At 32.4% G+C, this 15425-nt stretch overlaps 3 protein-coding genes across 3 annotated transcripts; 2 read left to right on the top strand and 1 right to left on the bottom strand.

The window, feature by feature from the left end:
• Nucleotides 1–518: 518 nt before the first annotated feature.
• LOC108323763 (beta-glucosidase-like SFR2, chloroplastic) lies at nt 519–5114 on the top strand. The gene is made up of 10 exons (XM_017556490.2): nt 519–888; nt 1319–1631; nt 1857–1995; nt 2168–2334; nt 2752–2973; nt 3296–3464; nt 3541–3774; nt 3872–4021; nt 4107–4236; nt 4834–5114. Exons 1-10 carry the CDS (start codon nt 717–719, stop codon nt 5022–5024), a joined length of 1887 nt encoding a protein of 628 aa, XP_017411979.1. The 5' UTR covers nt 519–716; the 3' UTR covers nt 5025–5114.
• Nucleotides 5115–6826: 1712 nt separating this feature from the next.
• LOC108331971 (serine carboxypeptidase-like 26) lies at nt 6827–9487 on the top strand. The gene is made up of 10 exons (XM_017567023.2): nt 6827–7192; nt 7303–7410; nt 7504–7596; nt 7677–7769; nt 7850–7938; nt 8077–8358; nt 8450–8607; nt 8689–8784; nt 9064–9169; nt 9249–9487. The coding sequence occupies exons 1-10, from the start codon at nt 6913–6915 to the stop codon at nt 9393–9395; spliced, it is 1452 nt and encodes a 483-aa protein (XP_017422512.1). The 5' UTR covers nt 6827–6912; the 3' UTR covers nt 9396–9487.
• Nucleotides 9488–13647: 4160 nt separating this feature from the next.
• LOC108340504 (uncharacterized) lies at nt 13648–14363 on the bottom strand. The gene has a single exon (XM_017577952.2). It carries the CDS (start codon nt 14154–14156, stop codon nt 13716–13718), a length of 441 nt encoding a protein of 146 aa, XP_017433441.1. The 5' UTR covers nt 14157–14363; the 3' UTR covers nt 13648–13715.
• Nucleotides 14364–15425: the final 1062 nt, after the last annotated feature.

Raw genomic sequence — 15425 nt, 5'->3', positions numbered from 1 at the left:
AGAGAGGTATCACAGTTCGTGATTTTTTTAAATTGTTTAATTATTTTTCATTTTTAAAATAAAAACAAATAAAACATAATAATAATAAAATAATTCAAAAATTCAAAAAAATTGAGAAAAAAAATAATTAAAACCTTTGACACTTTTTAATAAAATTATAGAAGTCAAACCGATTAAACCTTAATATTTTAATAGTTTAAATATTTAATTTATTTATTTATCATTTTTAATTATTATTTTTATAACATTTAACAAAAATAGGTGATTATTTTAATTTCAAATCAATACAATTTAATTGTACTGTAATAAATATATAAAATAAATGTTCAATCGTATTGATGAATAATTAATGCAATGTTCTTTCTATTATACATGCGACGTTAAAAATAATGATATTATCTCATTATAAACAAAAAGCTCTAAATAAAATATCGTTGAGAATATTCATGCATCTTCGTGTTCTGGTAGATTGAAGACAAATAAAAAATGACAGTTATCCAACAAAAATTCCATATAGACACTCCTATGCTGGCACGCGCCACGTGGATACAACACTCACTCTCAATCTTTCGCAGTGAGAGACTAAGTTCAGAAAACGCCGGTGAAAGTAGCGTCGTTGATTTGGGGGAAGTGACGTGGAGATCACGCGCACCTTGTCATCTTCTTCTATTTTTCATGGCTTAGAGGGTTACTTAGCAACTGAAACACGCATTACGATGACGCTGGTCGCGCTCTTCCTCACCGCCACCAAGCTCGCCGGAGCTCTCTTTACTCTCACCGTTGCCGCCAACGCCTTCTCCTACTCCCGCTTCCGCAAGAACAACCTTCGCCGATTCCGCTCCCCTATCGACGAAACTTCCGACACTCTCGCCGACTTCAACGTCTCCGGTAACTTACAGTAAAACGCTCTCTCTTCATCAGTAACGTTTTGTTTCCCTCGTCAAAAGCCTTTGTTCTCAACGACCTAGCGGAAGGGAGCGTTTTCAGGGTCATGTCCATTAAGTTCAATTACACAGAAACTCTATATTATGATTGAGTGCTTTTAATTACGAATTTAATCAAGTTGCAGTTACAAAAGTCATGTAATCATTGTAGATGAAATTCGTGTTTGGGATAATTTCGGCAGCATTTTCAAGGTTTCTGTAGAATTATCTATAACCCGTAACTTCCTGTAAGCTCTCTAGGTGTTTGTTTAATAGCATACGATGAGGTTAAGAGGCTGTGAATTTTAAGGTGTATGAAAAGTGAGCTCTTTAGGTGTTTGTTTGAAAGCACATGGAGAAGGATACGAGTTATATTTTTTTATTTTTTGTTTCAGAAGAAGAGTTTTTCTTTGGTCTGGGTACAGCACCGGCTCATGTCGAGGACAGGCTTGATGATGCTTGGATCCAGTTCGCTGAGGAAAAGACCGGTGACTCCGAGGGGAGGCAGACAGTGGATGCTGTGATGGGTTCTGCTTCTGGCGACGGTGGTTCCCAGCGGGCCGTGACGTCTCCGCGGGGCAGGAAGCCTCTTAAGTTGGCTATGGAGGCCATGATTAGGGGATTTGAGAAGTACTTGGAAGTGGAAGGAAAAGAAGGGGAAGAAGAACCTCGTCCTAATGTAACTGCTTGGCATAATGTTCCACGCCCGTAAGCCCTGTGATTATTTTGTTTTGACGTTATTTTATAGTAATTACCTCAAAATCAATGATGATATTGAGAGTATCAAAACATTGGCAGATTCCTATAAAACTCCTTTTGTAAACATTATGTAACTCTCTTAATTCAAAATTGAGAATTTTACCCTCCACACCTCCATAAAGTAGAAAACGCTGTAGCTTTATGGCTATCTTGTAAGAAATTTCTGATTTTCAGGGAGGAGAGGTTAAGATTTTGGTCTGATCCTGAAACAGAAATAAATTTGGCCAAGGATACTGGTGTTACCGTTTTTCGCATGGGAATAGATTGGACAAGAATCATGCCAATGGAGCCAGTAAACAGCCTTAATGAATCTGTAAGTTAGAAGCGGACCTTTCAAAATGACGATAAAAAATTACGGTGCCATTCATGGCGAAGCTTATTCAGTCAAAAGCTTTAGTGGAGATTATGAACATGCTTTTCAATTCTCAGTTTTATGTTGAACCTTATCAATAACTATGAGTAACTCAGGTGTTGCTCTTTCTTAGGTTAACTATGCTGCATTGGAACGGTATAAGTGGATTATCAATAGGGTTCGATCATATGGAATGAAGGTGATGCTTACACTTTTCCATCACTCACTTCCACCCTGGGCTGGTGAATATGGCGGTTGGAAGCTGGAAAAGACAGTGGATTATTTCATGGACTTTACCAGGTTAGTTTTTCCTTTAGTGTTTGTTATCTGTATGCTATTATTTTCTTACCAGAGCAGCAATTGAACCGCGCTAATTGCTAAGAAAATCATTCGAAAGTTAAATGAAAAGCTGATAATGTGTTCCTCTGTGAATTCTCTATCTAGACTCCATTATAATATTTTAGTTTGAGTTTCCAATGTCACATTTAACCATCCTTCCATCTCATTACTTATGACTACTAATTACATGCATTTGTTTATTTAATGCATATTTGAGAAAGTTTAGAGATTGAAATTCCTGCTTCTATATACGATTTGTTCTTTTCATGAATATCAATGTTCCTGTTTAGATCACATTATTGTCTAGTCCTATCGAGTTACTCATCTTATGATAGTATATTCATGAAACTTTTTCTCATATCCTCTCTTTTCATGTAGGCTTGTTGTAGACAGTGTCTCAGATTTGGTAGACTATTGGGTAACATTTAATGAGCCCCATGTCTTCTGTATGCTTACTTACTGTGCTGGTGCTTGGCCTGGAGGTCATCCTGATATGCTTGAGGTCGCAACTTCAGCACTTCCAACTGGTGTTTTTCAGCAGGCCATGCATTGGATGTCTGTTGCACACTCAAAGGCATATGATTACATCCACGGACAAAGGTTTTTCTTTCTCGTTGGAGCTTTAGATTTGTTGCAAGTTTATATTGCGCATATAGATCATCATAGACCTGATTATGGAATTTAAAAATGTCTATGATATTTATCCTCTTTTCTTGGGCTCATTAATATTAAACTTTATCTATTAGCTTTTGTCCATGTCCATTCTCTGTCTGAGTTCGTGGCTACTATACCTTTCTATTGCAATCAATTCTTTTATGCCTTATCCCTTCATATACGTAAGCTAAACATTTGGAGTTGACCACTCAGTCTCTTTTCTATTTTTATGTTTCTAGTTATCTGAACTATAATATCTTTTTGGCAGTAACCCATTAAATTCAATAGTTGGTGTAGCACATCATGTGTCATTTATGCGACCCTATGGTTTGTATGACATTGCTGCTGTTTCACTGGCTAATTCATTGACTCTCTTCCCATACATTGATGGAATATCTGAAAAGCTGGACTATATAGGCATAAACTACTATGGGCAGGTTTGCTTTATTAACCTTGACATGCACTATGGATGAAATCTGGCATACACACTATCAATTCTGACATTTATTTCAGGAAGTGGTTTCGGGGGCAGGCCTGAAGCTGGTGGAAAATGATGAGTATAGTGAATCTGGTCGTGGGGTATACCCTGATGGCTTATACCGCATGTTGCTTCAATTCCATGAAAGATACAGACATCTAAAAATTCCCTTCATCATTACTGAAAATGGGGTTTCGGATGAGACAGATTTGATCCGCCGGCCATATCTCTTGGAGCATTTGCTAGCTGTTTATGCTGCCATAAAAATGGTTTTGATAGTGGATTAAATTTTATTTCCTTAAAATTAACTTATTATTTCATAAACACCAATTTGATTGTAGAATTTTTATAATAATTGTTCTACAGGGTGTACGTGTACTTGGTTACCTGTTCTGGACTATTTCTGATAACTGGGAATGGGCCGATGGATATGGTCCCAAGTTCGGACTTGTTGCAGTTGACCGGGCAAATAATCTTGCACGGATCCCTCGCCCCTCTTACCATCTATTTTCTAAAGTTCGAACTCCCTGTCTGTATTTGCTTTTCCGTGACATTTGCTCTGTCTAGTTTTGAATCACTTCCTATGGGCTCTTGATTGCAGATTGTGAACACGGGCAAAGTTACACGTGAAGATCGTGAACGAGCATGGGATGAACTCCAAAGAGCTGCCAAAGAGAAGAAAACGAGACCATTTTATCGGGCTGTGAATAAACACCGTTTAATGTATGCAGGTAATTATTTACTCATGATATGATTGTAAAGTTTTCCGATTGTTCTTTAACTGTATTAGTATGATCTCGCCTTGTTAATTTAGTTGATGCCTTGCCACTTTGGCAACAAATTACATGAAAACCCAATAGGTAATGGCTTAGACAGCAGTTGCATAATAAGTATTACTTCAGTCAAGACAATCAATTACAATGGACTGTGAACCAAATCAACTATAATTATATAAAACCCATTTAAGATCCACGGCAGTTAGATTTAGAATGTCTAATTGAGATTGCATATGCCTATAATTAAGAAAAATGAACCTGCTATACATTAGTCCCAAAATACTGTTCCCTCAGACCATGTATCAGAGTACTGTTCCCTCAGACCTGAATGCCTCCCGCTGAATTTCGGTTTTGGCTCCTTTGAGAAAGGCTACGCCAGGCAAATATAGCACCTTGTGTCAAGGTGATCATGTTGAAAAAGAAAATGTTTGGCTATGTTAATCCATGTGAAACATTTAAAAGCTTATGTTCATAGGTATAGACATAGTTAGAATTTTCTCGTGAGGGTTATACAGAAAAGTTTCTAAGAAGTCTTCTTGGTTCTCGTGACAGGTGGACTTGATGAGCCAGTACAGCGACCTTATATAGATCGAGATTGGCGGTTTGGTCATTACCAGATGGAAGGACTCCAGGATCACTTGAGCCGCTTCTCACGATTCATTATTCGACCCTTCTCCCCCAAAAAGAAAACAAAATCTCAAGAGAAGAATCCCAAATTAATTCTTCAGCCTCTTGAAACTTAACACTTCACAACTTACCTATTTCTCTTGTTCTGAAATCTATATTTTGTGCACCAAGCACTTTTAATTTCAATATTCAAGTGAGTTGCTTTATGTCCAAGTATTCCTAATTCCTACTGCTCATGGCATATCTGAATATTAAACGAAATCGCATCACTTTATTTCTCAAAATCACTTCATTTTAGGAATTCATTTTCGTTAGAATTTTTTGAGTGCTACATTCATCGATTTAAAAACATCGAAATGAAAATTCATAATCCTATTACTTTAAAGTTAACCTTAATATAATATTCTTATATATTATAAATTGAAGTAGAAACTAAGTTGAGTTATGAGTCATTGTAACATATTTTAAATATTTATTAAAATTGAGGTTATTAAAATAAATTAAAAGTAACTAATTTTGATAAGTTTTCATGATTTTCTTTTTACACAACAAATTTCTGTGATATCTTGAGTTTATAGAAAAGACAATTATTTACTCGTTCGAATCCATCACAATTTGCAAGTCATCTTACGAACTATCATTCTTTTTTATATATAAAAACTAAATTATACTTTCGGTCATTTAGCATTTTATTTAAATTCAGTTTAACCTTTTTCATTTTTTAAATTAATTAAATCCTTTATTTTTAATATTATCTTTTAGTTTAAAATAATTTGTATTAATATTTCAGACACATTCGCCGCTTAATATAATTAATTAAAATTATTATTATTTATTACACTAATTTAATTATTCAATTTACAACTTTAATTACAATAAATTTATTAATAAAATAAATTTATTAATTAAATAAATTTTTAAAATTAATATTCTTTTTTATTTATTAGATGATTATAACTTAATAGTTACACATTTATTAATTACTATATTTTTACTAATTAATTAATTAACAAGCTTTATATAATTTATTAATTATATAAAATACAACAACTTTATACAAATTACTTATTAGTGTAGTTACGGGAAGCAACATGTTACTTCTAGAACTAAAATTACTTTTTATTATTGTTAGATAAGAAAAGATAAACCCTTTTAGTGGATTCTGAACACATTAGATATGAGGAAGATTAAGTTTTCTTCACTTGAATGGATTTGAAAGATAGTGATGGAGAGGATTTGAAAATAAATTTTGTTGTTATTTATTTGAGTGAATTTGGAGTTAAGTGAGAGTACATTTGAAAATAAATTCTTTTAATCTGTCACATTAATCAAATGTTACACTAATTCTCATAAATGTTGCTTTGAAATTCATTTTCAGTTACTTTCAAATTCACTCAAATAAACAAAAAAAAAATTTATCTTCAAATCTTTTCAATCACTCTCTCTCAAATTCTCTCAAATTCATTCAAGTAAACAAAAGTGTTAGTGTTCGTACCAAAATGAGTCACTTCTTAAACTTTTATTATTTTATTCTAAACAATAGTGACTTTCCCACTATTTTTAATTGCCATTTTTTTCGTATTACCCTTATTTTTATTGTATCTTTCACTCTCAAATATGTTCCAATCCAATCCCTTCTATCCAAACGAAGCCTTAGGAAAATAAAACAAGTGAATGAGGCCAAAGATGCGTTGAATTGGGTAGAATATTGATGTGATGTAGTGCAGTTTATGCAGATAAGGGACCACCACAAGGGTTGGTGAACACTGGCCATAAACGTACCTGTTCACAACAAAAACACAAATATTATCTGTATTATAAAACATGCACAATTTTTTAAACTATATAAAGTATTATATAAATCACTGTAAAAGGACACAAACACAAAAAAAAAAAAACAGTTCCACGTGTACATCGGCCATTTCCGAGAATTCCGAGTGATTTCATGAGAGTCAGCAATGTTAGCACTATAAGAAAATAATGAACTGAATGGTTTAGCGAAAGATGTCCCTTTTCAAGATGAACATCATCAATGTTATTCTCATTCTCCCTTTCATATGTTTCTATGTTCTGAGTACTTTCTTCATTAAAGCATCTGCAGTAAATGCAGCATATGAGTCTGATAGAATAATCGATCTTCCTGGTCAACCTTCAACCCCCTCAATCTCACACTTTTCAGGTTACATCACTGTCAATGAAAACCATGGAAGGGCCCTTTTCTACTGGTTCTTTGAAGCTCAGTCTCAACCCTCCAACAAGCCTCTTCTTCTCTGGCTCAATGGAGGTTTCTTCTTCTCCTTTTATTACATACTTTTTCACTTTTAATTTCTCTCATGTTCTCCATAGTTAGAGATCTTAATGTATTGAAACCATTTCATTGGTTGGCATTTGGAGGACCTGGATGCTCCTCTATTGGGTATGGTGCCGTTGTTGAGATTGGACCTCTTATAGTCAGCAAAAACGGGGAAGGACTACATTTCAACCCATATTCCTGGAATCAAGGTTTGGAGTTTCTGGTCTCTTTGTTTGGTTGTTGTTATCTCTTATTGCTTCCGATTATTCTGCTTCTTGCTTCAAAACTTGAAACCCTTGCAGAAGCAAATTTGTTGTTCGTGGAGTCCCCAGTTGGAGTTGGATTTTCTTATACCAACACCTCTTCTGACACCATCTTAGAGGATAACTTAGTTGGTGAGTTTCCCTGACATAAAGATAAATTCTTCTGATTTTGTTGATTGAAGTGGTGATATTTGTTGAAATACTTGAATCAGCTGAGGATGCCTACAATTTCTTGGTGAATTGGCTACAAAGATTCCCACAGTTCAAATCCCGGGACTTTTTTATATCAGGAGAAAGCTACGGTGGTCAGTGTTTAACTTCACTGTGATTTCTCTGTCACATACCTTACTGCCATCATCACAATTCCATTTTCCATATTTTCCAGGTCACTATATCCCTCAGCTTGCAGAGTTAATCTTTGATCGAAACAGAGATAGCAACAAATACCCCTTTATTAATCTTAAAGGTTTTATTGTAAGTAAATCGGACACAGCTCATTCTTTTTGTGAAAATTGAAGTTTTATCTCAAGAACTATTAGTGACCTTCAAAAGTCTGAATATGCATGCATCCCAGATGATTTCTTTGCTTTCTAAATAGATTCACATGTTCAGGTAGGTAACCCAGAGACTGATGATTACTATGACTACAAAGGTCTTCTGGAATATGCATGGAGCCACGCAGTTATATCAGACCAGCAATATGAGAAAGCAAAACAAGTATGCGATTTTAAACAATTTGAATGGTCTAATGAATGCAACAAGGCCATGAACGAAGTCTTCCGAGATTACTCAGAAATTGACATATACAACATTTATGCCCCGGCATGTCATTCAAACAGTACATCCTCAATAGCTGATGATAGCAACAGTGACGGCCCCGAATCATTTACCAAGGTTGATAAATAACATCACAGATTTATAATTATTACCGTTAATTTATTCCATGCCAAGTTGTTTAAGTTAAAGGAGAATTTGGTTATTGCAGGTGAGAAATTATCATAGAGAACGAAGGATGAGAATTTTTGGGGGCTATGATCCTTGCTATTCCAATTATGCAGAAGAGTATTTCAACAGAAAAGATGTTCAATCATCATTTCATGCAGACACTAAAAGAGCCACTAACGTGGCATGGAAGGTTTGCAAGTAAGCACTTAAATTTGTTCCTTGAATACAGTATTAACTTTTAGCAATGAACATTGAATATTAATTTCATGATTTTCCTAGTAATTCCGTATTGAGGGCTTACAACTTCTCTGTGTTCTCGGTCCTACCCATCTACACCAAACTCATAAAGGGTGGGCTTAAGATATGGATATACAGGTATTTATCTTTCTCTCTTTCAAGATAAAAAAGTGTCTCATCACTAACATGATTGCTAACTTTAGATACAAACAATGTGCATTAATGAAAAGATGAAATTTTTACTTGGTTTGAGCAAAAGGGTGACTCACTCATGTGCTACCCATGCAGGGATTCCTTTTTTCCAATAACCATTGTTATGTCATGACTGCATTAATTAGGTTCCATTTCTGATAAGTTGAGTAGGAAAGTTCAAACTCACATCTAAGAAATTAAAGAGATGTTTTGTCTGTGGTACAGTGGAGACGCAGATGGAAGAGTGCCAGTGATAGGGACAAGATATTGCGTTGAGGCTCTTGGATTACCTCTCAAATCTAGGTGGCGAACATGGTACCATGATAATCAGGTATATACATATATGAGTGGTAAATTTTGATTAATTATGATGTAATTTGTTTATGTGTGAGATGTTTGGTTGTAAGCAGGTTGGAGGAAGAACAGTGGAATATGAAGGATTGACGTATGTGACAGTGAGAGGAGCTGGTCACTTGGTGCCATTGAACAAGCCTAGTGAAGCTCTCACTCTTATTAATTCCTTCTTAAAAGGAGACCATCTTCCTATTCGTGGATAATCATTCTTACCGATTTCAGTTGCCAATTTTTCTGACAACTATATCAAAATCCTATGTTTCAATATCAATAAATCAGCAGCAGTAATAATTCAGATGCCTTCTTTTTCTGTGTTATCTTTCACTAACTCACTTTCTAATAAGAATATGTCATATCGGATAACAATAGAGTCTTGTTGCCATGACTTGTTGACAAATATTTCTCAGAAACAGTTAAATTTGGTTTGTTTATAAACTAATTTATAATTAAAAGTTAATTTAGCTCATAAAAAGGCTCTTAATTTTTTGTTTTAATACTTTTCTCCTTAAATATTCTTCTAGAGTAGTTTCTCCAAGTAGGCCAACGTTGAATTGATGACACGGTTATTTCGTAGAGAAATTATTAGGTGATTCTAAATCACCACTATAGTGCCAACCAACCAACCAATTTTTAAGTTATGGATTTTAAATTTAAATTAAAATAATTAATAACATTTAATTATGCTACATAAGTTAAATAATTAATAATATTTAAAGTAAAATAATTAATAATATTTTTCTCTAAGTTTGATGCAAAATTGAAATATATCTCTATCATAAATTTTAATATATTTTAGGTTTAAACCCTCGTTTGGTCTTCATATTTGTTGGTCAATCTCAAATGGGTCCTCGTTTTTTTTTTGTCTCAATTGGGTCCATAAACTTGTAAATTATCTTAATTTCGTCCAAATATTTGAAAAATTGAGTCAATTAAGCCATGTCTGTTAACTTTTCACAAACGGCGTTAAAATTGGCTGATGTAGTACACACTTAATGTGCTGACGTAAAACTATTATATTATGTGGAATTTTTTAACTCAATTAACCGTGTTTGACGTGGCACAATGAATTAGTAGTGTTAAGAATTTTTTAGGATTAGAAATTTTTTAATAAAATAGGGTTAGAAAAAGGGAATTAGGGATTTCATCTCTAAATCCAGTAGAAGAACACACGAGAGAACACCCAACCATCGTTCTCCACCATCATGCAAGCCCTAAACTCGCTCACCCTCTGCGTTTCTCCCTTGGACCCGATTCGCGCTCCCAACAATGCCGCCAACAGAAGGGTCACCGCCGCCAAACGCGTCTTCTTCGTCTCCGCCACGGCGTCATTCATATTTCACAGATAACAACCACCCCTCGTTTTGCACCCTTTTCTCTATCTGCACCAAGGCCCGTTTTTTATGCACCCCAACTTTTCTCCCACCTAATATTTTGATGCCCACCATCTCCTCTGCGCATTTCTGGGTTTCAACACTACGCTATTGTTTCGCCCCTACACTTCCACTGTGTTGGGATTCAACTTTTTCCGTTAGGGTTTTAACCATCTAAACTCTTCTCTTGTTGCAACCAAGCAACTCTCTTATTGTTTGATTCATTTGGATGTTTTGCAAAATCTGGTTTTGGTAACTTTTGGGGATTCGTTTGGTGCTTGGTGAGGTTCTCTGAAATTGTGCCATTCCATCTGTCTGTGTTATTTTTGGGTAATACCCATAATTGGTTTGCTGAATTTCAAAGTTTCTTTTTCCTTATTTTGACTGTTTAATGTTTTTTTAACTATTGAGGGAATTAAGTTCTGTCTTGGTCTGTTTGTTGTGTAAGGGGAAAAAATTTCCCCTTCCGAACTCTGTGGAAGAACCCTGAGATAATAACTATCGCTGCATTGTGATTCTCATTGTTATCCATATTGTCATTCTTCTTTAACTTCTCCAGTTTCTTTGTCCTCCGTTTCACTATTGTTCTCCTCATTATCCTTCAATGTACTCTGACTCTCCTTGTTGTCCATATTTTGATTCTTTGGATTCGTTTTTGGCGTCGGAGGGTACCCTTCTCTCAAGTTAAAGTCTCAGATTTGCAGAGCTCTTAATCCTAAGATATGTCAATTGGCAGAGATGAATCGTGATAATACTTAGACAATACTTAGTAAAAAATTAAATAACAAATTCCACATAATATTCCACGTAATATAAGACATATACATCAGCCGATTAAGTGTGCACCATGTCAGCCAATTTTAACGCCGTTTGTGAAAACTTAACGGACATGACTTAATTGACTCAAATTTTCAAATATTTAGACCTAATTTTGATAATTTACAAGTTTATGGACCCAATTGAGACCGAAAAAAAAATGATAACCCACTTGAGATTGACCGACAAATATGAGGACCAAATGAGGGTTTAAACCTATATTTTAACATTTAAAATTAATCAATATACATTTTGTAACCTTTTAATCCCATAAATCTATAAATATATAACTATAACTATATAATGAGATATTTTTTTGTGTACACATTAATTATTTCCATTTTTCCTTTTTGGTATAATTGTTTACTGATTTTTAAAATAATATTGACAATTTCATAATTTGGAAAACCGTTTCTCTGAAGGTTTAACAATTTCTTACTTAAATATTATTTAATAAGTCAAAAGTTTTAATAATTTTATTTTTTTTTATTAATATGAATATTATTTATGACAATGATACATATCCAACTTAACACCGTCTAACAAGATTCATCTACTATGATTGATATAGAATAATTACGTAATATTTTAAGATATATTTATTGAATGTTGAAGAATATTTTACAAGCAAGTTTTCTCACTCCTTCGAAAGTTGATTGAAAATTTCGATAAAAACAAATAATAACGTAATTTAAATAATAAATGTTATAATTTCTAAATATATATTGTCACCATTATAAACCATTTTATTATGATATTTTAGCAATTTTATTTAATAATTTTACTATTTTAATAATAATAATAATGTATTTTTAGATTTTGAAAGTTTACTATAATATTAGAAAGAATAAAGGAATAAACTCCAAAAGTTGTTGAGACACGTCAGAATTTTGAAACCCATATCTTGAAAGAGCATAACAAAATTATAATAAATTTTTATTAGTAAAATCTTTAAATATGGTTTGTCTAGGATAAAATCACTAGACAATTATATAAAATAGAGATTTAATATTGAAAAAAATATAAGAATATGACACAATTTTAATATTAATAAAAATGGATATTTGCCATAATAGTAATAAATAAAATAATAAAATAAAATAGTTTAAGGAGCAAGTAATTTATTATTGTACTTGTGCGATATTTATTCAGTCTTTTATACTACATTATATATTATTAATATTATATATATATATTATATTATTTTCTATTTTAAGTTTTTTAAAATCAAAATAATTATATTTATTTTATCAAACCAACTCTTATAAAAATTTAAATTTTTATTTTAATTATATATATATATATATATATATATATATAAATAGATATAAAAAATATTATTATGGAGTAAAATAATAAATAGTTGTTGCCTTTGAAGGTGATAAAGTTGAAATTTTAAACATACAAAGAAGAAATGACATAATAATTTATGTATAATTATGCATTTAATCAAAAAATGATATATGCGTAAATCATATTTTCTATAATATAAAAATGAATTTATTTATGATTAGTACAATTTTTCCATCTGTATAGATTTAGAGAAAGTGAATTAAGGTGTGTGTATAGTCATTGACCACATAATAATTGTTTGCCACCATTTTCTGGCAACTTCTTTTACTGCAGCACGTCTCCATCATCATTTCCTATTATTTTCAACGCTTATATTTAATGATTTGTTTTCTAGTTTTCTTTCAACCATTTTCATCATCATCACAAACTTATCATCAATCTTTGTTTCTTTCAACATACTTTCAGATTCGTTTGATACAAAACACTGATCAAAATATTTTAAAAAAATTAATATCAAATAAATATAAAAAATTTAGGTGTGTAATATCTTTTTATTATATATATATATATAACATCATGCTCTTAAATATAAGACTATATGATGATTTCTTATTATTGATGTTGTGACCCATCATCCTCCACAACATATTATATAATGAAGACATGCATTGATGCAAGCATAAATGTTTCTTTTCATACGGTGGCTCTCACGTAACCTATGCTAATCAAATGAAAGGCACACGCCTCTTCAAAGACTTTATTACGTAAACAATTTGAACAATAAGCACCTCTTCGCATATCCTAAACATATACCATTTTCTTTCTCTTCTCTTCCTTTCAATTAAGGAAATAAACTTACAATATCATCATTCATATATACAGTATTTTGAACTAAAAAAAGAGGCTTAAACACAACTGTTATCTCAATAATCTGCTAATTAACAGATGATAATTCTATATCAGAACATTGACAGAATTTGTAATTAATATATACAATATTTAAAAGTGTTTGTTTTTTCTTCTTGAATAATTACAGAGTGAAACTTAGGTTGGTTTGAAGAAGGAGAATGGAAAAGACATGGAGAGACCAACGAAAGATTTGAAGGTGATGATAGATCCTTCTGGTGGACTCCTAACACAAATCTCATTCAAAGTGAACCAAACCAAAAACTCCTTGGCCTTCACCCCAGTAAGATTCTTGATCTTGTTTGGCTCCACATAAGCAGTGACAATAGAATCATAGCAGACAACTATGTTATCAAACCTGTGCTCCTTCTTCTTCTCAAGCTTTAGCCAAACAAACCCTATTTCCTTCACATACCCATATTCTTCAATGTTCTCAATTCTCAACAGCCCTTCGGGTAGACCTTTTTCTGCCAGCAACAAACAGAACTTCTCCCTGCAAACTTTGTCCCCGTGATAAACCTCAGCTTTCGACTTCAATTCCTTTGTTAATAAACGCTTTGCTGCTGCTGCTTTCTGCATTGTCAAATATCTCTGTGTTTATCCAACAAATGGCGCTGATCTTCGTACAGCTTTTTGTATAAATTGGCCTATATATGTTGATTATAGATGAGTTTTGGAGATCGTAGGAAAATTTTGAGGCCTTCACCGCTTGGCTCGAATATTCGGGTTTTATAATATATATACCTAAAATATACACGACCAAACAGTTGAAGGTTCTTCCACATAATTCTATGAATCATTCTAAATTCCCCCGTATCTTCTTCATATATAAATACTCAATTGCCCTTTTTGTATCATTGAGATTATTCAATATTTTTATTTACTAAATTCTATTTTACTTAGGAATAATGTAAAATATTCTAAATAAATATCATGTTCAAAACTATTTTTTACGGTTGAATTTTATGTGTTCCTTGGAAACATAAAAACATAAATAACTTTTTCCTTCTATGTGTTTTGGTTTTAGTCCTTTTCATTTTATAATTTTCACCTGTCTTTATTTGATTTTGGCCTCTACACTTGACTGTTTCCAAAGCTAGTAGATAAAAAATATTTTTAATTATAAATTTATCATTTTGTGTTTTCAATCTGTTTTTTCTCTCAATAATTTGTAAAAAAAATAGTGAAAAAATACAGTAAAAATTATTATTTCTGATTACATTTTGAACCATGATAAGTTAACAACTTTTTTATAATAAATTATATGTCACTATTTTATTAGTTAGTATATTTAAAACAAATCAATCACAAGCTATTACTTATAAAAAAATTGTCAAAAAAAAGTTGTTAAAAAAATATTTTTCTTTTATTATTATACATACTTTGAGTTTCATGGTGCAGGTGCGTTTTCTTTGATATAAGGGGCAATTAGTTAACGTGCATTTTGCGAACAATGGGCTTGGGCCGGTTCAATGTTTTGGCAGCAGCTCCATAATAGCAGTTTCTTCTTGCACCTCTGTATCTTTCTTTCTGCACCACCATAATTGTTTTTCCATTCTATGCTCATAACTCAAAAGTCAATTTTTATTACATAATCATGTAACCGAATTTTTTTTTTAAATTAATAATTTTGAATTCTATAATTTGAAAATCAATTTTGAATTCTAGATTATATAATTTTTCAAAACTTCGGAATTACACTGTTAAAAAGTCAAGAAATTTTGAATGTACAATCCAAAGAGGGCAAAATAAGAAAATAAAAAAAATTATGATAAAGGCTAGAAACAACAATTTAATAGTACTCAGTTTAAACATACATTATGGGTGTAGTTACTATGAAAGTTGTAA

Source organism: Vigna angularis, chromosome 1, assembly GCF_016808095.1.
Source record: "Vigna angularis cultivar LongXiaoDou No.4 chromosome 1, ASM1680809v1, whole genome shotgun sequence".
NCBI classification, from domain to species: domain Eukaryota; kingdom Viridiplantae; phylum Streptophyta; class Magnoliopsida; order Fabales; family Fabaceae; genus Vigna; species Vigna angularis.
This window is presented reverse-complemented; position numbering and strand designations above follow the sequence as displayed.

Coding starts and splice junctions, on each gene's coding strand:
- LOC108323763 (XM_017556490.2), top strand. CDS start 717: ATGACGCTGGTCGCGCTCTTCCTCACCGCCACCAAGCTCGCCGGAGCT. Junction 3,465..3,540: donor GCATAAACTACTATGGGCAG/GTTTGCTTTATT, acceptor CATTTATTTCAG/GAAGTGGTTTCGGGGGCAGG. Junction 4,237..4,833: donor ACACCGTTTAATGTATGCAG/GTAATTATTTAC, acceptor TTCTCGTGACAG/GTGGACTTGATGAGCCAGTA.
- LOC108331971 (XM_017567023.2), top strand. CDS start 6,913: ATGTCCCTTTTCAAGATGAACATCATCAATGTTATTCTCATTCTCCCT. Junction 7,411..7,503: donor CCCATATTCCTGGAATCAAG/GTTTGGAGTTTC, acceptor AAACCCTTGCAG/AAGCAAATTTGTTGTTCGTG. Junction 7,770..7,849: donor ATCAGGAGAAAGCTACGGTG/GTCAGTGTTTAA, acceptor CATATTTTCCAG/GTCACTATATCCCTCAGCTT.
- LOC108340504 (XM_017577952.2), bottom strand. CDS start 14,156: ATGCAGAAAGCAGCAGCAGCAAAGCGTTTATTAACAAAGGAATTGAAG.